The sequence below is a fragment of the Falco biarmicus genome, chromosome 7, assembly GCF_023638135.1.
Source record: "Falco biarmicus isolate bFalBia1 chromosome 7, bFalBia1.pri, whole genome shotgun sequence".
NCBI classification, from domain to species: Eukaryota; Metazoa; Chordata; class Aves; order Falconiformes; family Falconidae; genus Falco; species Falco biarmicus.
The window spans coordinates 52,582,099-52,590,170 of NC_079294.1; the positions used below are offsets into that span (position 1 = coordinate 52,582,099).

Here is an 8,072-nt window from a genome sequence, read left to right on the forward strand (position 1 = left end):
CCTGAAGTTTTTTTTTTTTGGTACTACAAAGACAACCAAATTAATCCCTTGGCATTATAACCAGTGAAAAGCTGTTGGATCCATGTCAAGTGGCTAGCTTTAATGTGAGAAGGTGGGAAAAAAGACATGGGTAAAACACAGAAGTTCACAAATCTTTCTTCCAGCTTCTTGAAACTTAAGAAAACAACATGCTGAATGATTGTTTTGTTCATCTGAAAGGCCAGATACACTGCTGGATATGGCAAGTATATTACCCAGTGCACTCCTCACAAAAAACTCTTTTCTGGGGGGAGGGAAAGGGAGAGGAGAAAAATGTAAGCTTGCACACTATTAACCACATAAGCATCCCTCTCCCTGTGTCACAGATGGAGGAGTTGGGTGCGGAGGGGGTAATTGGTTTAACGGCTCTGCCTAGGAGCACAAGTAGTTCTTCTCAGAGCACTATGGTGTACAGAATACCAAAGAGCCATCTATTTTAGTATATTGGCTTTTATTGACAGAATATCTTTTTTGTTAATGGCTAATGGTTATTGACAGGAACTTAGCGATGCAAAAGCAGCAGCCAGATATCCACCTGAGCAGTGCAGCAGGGGCCGGGGCAGGTGGCCTGCTGGGTGATGTTTAGAAGAGCAAATTCAGTCTAGTGTCGGCTCTGCTTGTAGCAGGACGTGGAGTCACCGTGCTCCATGACCTGGCCCTGCCTGTCTCAAGTAAGAAGCCCTGGGGTCACTTTTGGGAACAGACTGTGGCAGGAGAAATCCGCGTTTCCTCAGGACGGTCTGTGAGGAGAGGGCGGGCGGCAAATCGCGGCGGGCGCTGCCCCTGAGGAGATTTGGGGAGGGGGGGGGGGGCGGGGCGGGGCTCAGCGCTCCCGCCCTTCCGCACGGGCCCTGCGCGCGCCCCAGAGGGCCGCCCGCCTGTTCCCGCCCTTCGCTGCCTCGCGCGCCCGCCCCGCCTCAGGGCAGTGCTGAGGCGCCCGCGGCCGCCCCTGGCGCTCGGCGTGCTTCCCGGCGGCCGCTCCTTCCGCCAGCGCGGGGGCGCCGCGCCCTCTCGCCTCACGGCGCGGGTCTCCATCCCCTCCTGCAGTCCCTGGCCGCTTCCCCTCAGAGTCCCCGGCCGTAGAGGGCCCTGTGGCGCAGGTGCTCCTCGAGACACATGATGGCGGCATCGTCCACCATGGGGTCGAACTTGTTGGCCAAGAGGTGGTGCTGCTGTAGCACCCAGGACACGTCGCCCACCCCGTAGACACAGACGGCGCGCTGGTGCTGGCCGGTGCAGGGCGGGTAGGGTGCACCCTTGCTGGTGTCACCCTCTAGGTACTGCCACTTGACCAGGCGGGGCAGGGCATTCATGTCCGAGAGCTGGTACTTGTCGCTCTGGGGCATGGCGCCGGGCACGCCGGGCATGCGGTTGAGGGTGGCCCAGACATGCTCATCAGGGCTGTAGGTGTCCTTGGCCCACTCGAGGAACTGCTGAGCTGTGGGGTTCTCGAAGATGTGCTGCACGAAGGCCCGGGTAACCACAATGTATGCATTGCCTGTGAACATGGGGTAGTTGTGCGGCGGCGGCAGTTTCTCTCTGGCAGTCCGTGAGATAAATGTCCCCACTTCGTGGTGGTACTGCCAGCGCTGCCGCTTGAGGGGTGAGGGCTTCTCTGACTCCATGCTGTTCCGCCCCTGCAGCACCTTCAGGGCACGGATGATCTCGGCGTTGGTCTTGATGGGGAAGTCTGTGCCGCAGGTGTTGAGGACGTAGCGCCATGGCACGGGACTCCGCAACAGGTCCTGCAGGCAGTTGAGGTCAGCTTGCAGCCGGGACCAGGAGGCATAGACCACATTTTCCAGGTGGCTAGCCACAAAGACATTGGGGAAGCAGGCCACGATGGCCTGTACAGCCTCCTTGAAAGTGGCCGGAGACTTGCTGTCAATGTGGACGCAGTAGATGTTCTGGGGGGCATAGAGGGACCGCAGGAGCCGCTCGAACATCTCGATTTTGTTGTGGATGACCATGGAGTAGGCGATGGGGAACTCCACCTCCTCCTGGCTCAGCGGGAACTCAATGAATCGCCGGGTCTCCTTGAAGCTGCCGCAGTCCCTCGCCATGTTCAGGTACTCGCTGGGCGTCAGGGCAACCCTTTTGTTCGCCACCTCCAGGTTGCTGAGCTGGGCCTCCCGGATGGCTTTCTCGTCCCCGCGGACGATCCCCGAGCAGTTGATCCTCCTGGCGGGGGAAAGCTCCAGCGCCCGGTAGAGGCGGTGGCGGCAGCGGGGATGGCCGGCGGGGCAGGGCCGGGTGGCGCTGCGCAGCGCCACGGCGGCGACCAGCAGCAGGGGGCCGAGCAGCAGCGCGCAGCGCCTCCGCGCCTGCGGGGGGCTCCTGTCGCACAGCCGCATGTCCCCGCGGCGGGCACCGACGGCTCCCTCGTGCCGCGCCGCCACGTGCGGCTGCCCTCCCCGCCGCGGGGGGCTTCGCTGAGGGCGCTGGAGCCGGTGCTGCGCGAAGGGTGACCTGACAGCCCGGGTGCCTGCTTCCTGGGGAGTGGTGGAGCGGTGGCAGGGCGATCGCCGTAACCGCAGGTGAATAAAAGGAAGTCTCCTCCCTCCCCGTGGCGTGGCTGCGTTTGGTTTTACCAGCGCTGCAGGTTGTTGTGTATCTTGCGTGTCTGTTTAAAGGAAGGGTTTTTTATCTTACCCCCATTCAGCGTGTAACGCAGGGAAAATGCCTCTAGAATGCAACCCTGTGTAACGCGCTTTTTTAAAAAGACTTGACAAGATGACTTGGGGCTCTAACCTGCTTTTCCAGTGTTCTGATCGTTCCAACTGACGGGTCAAGGGAGTGACAGCAACAGCACTGTAGTCTGCGAGTCCAGCTGCAGTGAGCTTTCTGCTGGCTGTGGGGGTTTTGAGATTTAGTGAAGGTTTACTGCAAAAGATGTTGGATAACTGGGCAAAGTGGAAGCCCTGCTTCTACCGTGGAAGCAAAGGGTGAAGAGGGAGGCCCTGGTTTATAAATTATTTGCCACAAAGTGGAATCCCTGCTTCTACCATGGAAGCAAAGGGTGAAGAGGGAGGCCCTGGTTTATAAATTATTTGCCACAAAGTGGAATCCCTGCTTCTACCGTGGAAGCAAAGGGTGAAGAGGGAGGCCCTGGTTTATAAATTATTTGCCACAAAGTGGAATCCCTGCTTCTACCGTGGAAGCAAAGGGTGAAGAGGGAGGCCCTGGTTTATAAATATTTTGCCACAAAGTGTCCACTTAAAGGAAGGTGTGAGAGAATATTGATAGAGAGTGTCAGGACCTCCTGCATGCACCTACATGTACATCCTGGCTGAGTATCACTTAAGAGAAAAAGAGGGATATCTGTGAGTGTCTAATATGCCTTGTGCTGTGATGAACGAAATAATGTCCCCTAAGTTTTACAGTCATCCTGAACCACTTTGTGGTTTGAACCAAACGTGGTATTTGGTACCATGTTTGTAAAAAAAGGGCCAGTTTCAATTTTAAGTCAAAAATTCTAAGATGTGTTTTTTTAGATAAAGGTGTATTTCTTTAAATTATTTTTTTCTTTCTCCATATGTATCAAGGAACCAAACTCACAGAACGTGCAGCTGGACTGAGTGTGGTTCTGCCAGGGTTCTAGAAAACAGCAGAAGTAACTTCCCTGATTTCAAAACTGAGATTATTTGTTGAATTAATAGCTTTACCCAATTCAGTAAATAATTGTCTTAGGCATCTATGGTCCAGAAATTCTAACTGGCATTATGAAAGGCAATGATGTGCTGCATATAGAATTTCCCATAGACACAGCTGCCAGTTTGCCTGCGCTAAGTACCAAAGTGAATGTACTTGGGAGAAGAGGGGGAAAAAGGCTTGGTGGATGTCAACAAGATGCTAGATGGGCCAGCTGCTTTCTCAGTGCGAGGAAGACATTCATCCCATTTATACTTGCACTTTGTTCCTGAAATTTGTTCCTGAAATTTTTTTCTAAGCTATGTTCAGCTTGCGCTAGAGACCTCATTCACCTGAATAATTTCAAAGCATCAGAGGAAAGGTACTTTCTAAGAAGCTCTTGGAGTAGGACAATAATAATCCTCTCGGTGCATCTTCTGCACTTCCAAGCAGCTCTTCCCCTCCAGATCACCTCTGCTAGACTGTATCCTTGCAGTATTGCATGGAGGGATGGCAACTTCTTGTAGTCTTGGGATTTCCTTTTCCTAAAGCAATGTCTTTATATTGATCCTCTCCTCTGATTTCAGTATGCAGGTATCTTCTTTCATACAGTGCTTGCTTGTGACTAGGAAAATAAGAGCATATTTTACATATTGTATGGCATTGTAGACAACCATTTCTACTTTCAGGTTCTAGCTGCTCTGTCTTGTGTTGTGTCTTGTAATGGTGTGGTGGAAGAAATCCTCAAATTCTTAATCCTCCAGGAAATGCTTAAAACATGACAGCCCCACATGAGGGCTTTTAAATGGGCTGTAGCTTTTTCCAGTTATGTGCATTTTTTGAGTAATTTTTCAAAAATTACGGTGATGTGATTCAGAAATGCAGTGGTGTTTTTCCCAAAAGTGTTTTTCAGGAAGTTGAAAAGAAACTGTAACTTTTAAATCACATTTTTATCATTTGTGATTCTTTGTTAAGAGTCAACAATTGCTAAGTCTAAGTTGAGACTCGGAAAAATGTCTTTTCAGTGTTCTCAGCTATACTCTTGAAGGCAACAGTGTATTCCATCTCTGAACAGTGCCAAAAGCTAAAAAAAAAAAATAAAAAAAAAAATCAACCCACACCCCAAAACAGTGTGTGAAATGACAGGAAACTGCTGCTGTATTTCATTTTATGCTGGTCAATGGCTGAAGTCACGTGTGGACAGATAGAGAATAGATTGTAGGAGTAACACACTGCTTGAAAATGCTGTCACACACACTGATGAATATCAGCTATGTGGAAAATTATTTTTGGAAAGGTTACTTCTGTTGGTAACTTTATCTGATAGTAAATGTTTTTTTCTAGGAAAGCCCAATACTGCATAAGGAAAGAAATTATTTTGGATTGATTTGTCAACATTCTGTAAATATGGTCACAGATTCATCAATATGAAACTTCTTTGGAAGAAGTTTGTCGTTAAGCGTTAACATCGTGAACTTGTTCAGTGCAAGGAACTTGGATCTTTTGAAGCTTTCTGTGGTTAGAAGTGTGGCCATAGGTTGACACACTCTGTGGTACATAGCTCTTCATATATAGGCTCTTTTTTATCTCAAGTTAAAAAAGGCGCAGCAAACCCAAGTGCTGAAAGATCTGAAGTGCTTATGCCTCTACTGCCTGAAATATCTTCCTTGCCTACTTTCAGGGTGAATTTTTAAAACTGTCTCCTTTGGAAAGTATGAAATGTAAATGTCCAGCTAAACACTTAGTTGGAAATCTGAAAAACTTCCATAATAGTTACCAGTTAATCACTGAGATGATCACACTATGTGCTGACCAACTGTGTCTGAATGGCTTTTTTGTTTTTCAGCATGCCATTTTTTCCTGTGTTTTGGTATCATTCTTCATGAATTCTCTTAAGAGCAAGTGGTAATCCACATGATCAGCACTGGTAAACATTTGCTTTATTCTCTGCTAAGCACATCTGCTGCATAACCACAGCAGATGAGCTGTGGTTATGATTGCAAACTTTTACAATTTCTGTGAAGCTTGGTATCTAATTAGTCTATTATGAATAGTATGCATTACAGACAAAATATGTACATGTAAAAAACTTCATGAAGATGAATTTGTGTCCTTAGTGGTGGTTTAGATAAATAGTTGATGTTTCAGTTATGTAACAGAATATAGGTTCTAACACCTAAAAAAGTGGTTTTTTTCTGTTGCATGTTCTGAATGAAATAACTTAGTCCTTAAAGACACATGAAAATGGAATTAAATAAAACATTATTAAGTGTGCTTTCTGCAAAGCTGCTTTTTTCCCCATGAGATAAATGTTAGCCGACACAAAGTAATATTTTGTTGGTAAAGTCCAAGACTGGAGAACTTGTTTTCATACTAAGTAGGGATTAAAAACTGTTAATATTGATATTCTTATGTGTAACTGTAACTTCCAAAATACTTTGCTTTGAACTGTGGGCTCGAATCATTTGCTTTGACTCTGTTTAATGATGATACATGTCTCAATGAACATAAAATTGACTTTTTAAAAGTGAGTGTAAAACAACTGTCCTACAGTAAGGATACTATAGTACAAGTACTGTCTACAGGGTAACCAGCAGCCACTTGATCACTTACATAGAGAGATCAACAGCCTGGAGATATGACAGTAGATTACAATGTAAGAGGAGGATGATTTAATCATATTTAGATAATAATCTTGCAGAATACCCTCTGTGAGAAGTTAGATCACGTAAGATTCTTGTGGTATGCTTTTTTACAGAAACATAAACAGAACGCAGCCCTCTAAAGTTGTTTATGTTTGAAGTGGTGAAGGAGCGGCATGGAGAGGGGTTCAGGTGTTTGGCAGTGATGGCCATGGTTTAAAGGTCACTGTGCTGTCATGGGACAGACTGGTGTTTCTGTTCATTTCTGGTATTCCCCTGTTGATACCAAAGAACAAAGAGCTCTTAATCAGTGTGAAAACTCTAGTTTCAAACAATTCTGATTAGTCTAGGTGCCACAACTCTCTGGTGCCTTTTTGTACCTACTTCCATTTCAATAAACCATATCAAGCCAGAAGTTCCTGCTTTTTAAAGCTTTCTTGTTAAGGGATAAAAAGAGTCATCACAAGGTGACCTGTTACCTACTTGCCTCATTGCACAATTTTTAGGTTGTGGTTCAGATAAATGCATTGAAGTGTGGAGAAGAAAGGTATTCTGCTTGCTTCTCCAAGGGGGAGAAAAAAATACGATGTGATTGCTTGCTGATGGTGCCACACCTGGTGAAGCATCTGGTAGAAGTTTAGATTGTGATGGCAAAGCTCATAGTCTCAGTGGGTTCACCTGAAAACAGTTAGCTTGTAGAAGGAATAGGGTTTTCCCTGGGAAAGCAGCATCAATAAAGAGGACAAACAGAACTCACTTGGAGGGATTAGCCTGAAATGCTGGTTGCTGAAATGTGTAAGGAAAGGATTGTTTATATGTATAGATACAGTGTTGGCTTCTTTAGCATCACTTTTAAGAAAATGGAAGTAGTAAGTTATGTTAACCTAATCAACTGAGACCAGGCTTGTACATGCTACAAAAAAAAATCTTGTGTGTTAAACTCCATTTCTTGGGTGGGCTGAGAATTTTGGTTTTAGCTTTTTGGTCACAAATAGATTGTTGTGTTTGTGGGTTTTTTGTTTTGTTTTGTTTTTTTTTAAGTTAGAATCTGTGCAGTTTGTTACAAACCAGCCGGTAGGGATTTTGAAGGATTCCACCTCTAAGCTATAATACCAGTTGTAACCTATCAGGGCATTGTTGTCTTTATCATTCTGGTGCTTTTGTATTTTATATCCTCTCAGTTTTCAGAAGAGTGCCTTATTTCCTCCTGATTTGTTTGGAGGCATAGTGTGTATTGTGTTGTGGTTTCTCTTGGCTAACTGCTTTGTAGGCATTACTAGCTCACAGCTAAGTTCTGTGTTTTCCAGGACATTTATGCAACAGGAGGAATTTTACATTTGCAGCACAATGACTTTCATTTAACCTTTGTCTCTGACAGCTGTTTAGGGGCTTTTTTATGACATCAAGATAATGAAGCCCTAAATACAAGGAATTATGTGTATAAGACATAATTGTAATCAGAAAGTAATGCACTTTGTCAACTGTTCCAGTGTGGGTCCTCTTCACAGGCCACAGCCCTTCAGGATAAAACTGCTCTAGTGTGGGTCTTCCACAGGCAGCAGTTTCCATCAGAAAACCTGCTCCTGGGTGGGCTGCTTTCCACTGGCTGCAGCTTCCTTCAGGGCACCCCTCCTGCCTCCACCTTCTTCACTGGCCTTGGTGTCTGCAAGATTGTTTCTCATGCTTTCTCCACCCTGCCAACTGCTGAGCAGCTTATTTTTATTTTTAAGTGCTTTTTAAGTGCTTTCTGTGCTACCACTT

General features: G+C 46.3%; 1 protein-coding gene across 1 annotated transcript; it reads right to left on the bottom strand.

Moving 5' to 3' along the window:
• Positions 1 to 1,097: 1,097 nt before the first annotated feature.
• On the bottom strand, positions 1,098 to 3,029 carry GCNT3 (glucosaminyl (N-acetyl) transferase 3, mucin type). The gene has a single exon (XM_056347853.1). The coding sequence runs from the start codon at positions 2,391 to 2,393 to the stop codon at positions 1,104 to 1,106; it is 1,290 nt and encodes a 429-aa protein (XP_056203828.1). The 5' UTR covers positions 2,394 to 3,029; the 3' UTR covers positions 1,098 to 1,103.
• Positions 3,030 to 8,072: the final 5,043 nt, after the last annotated feature.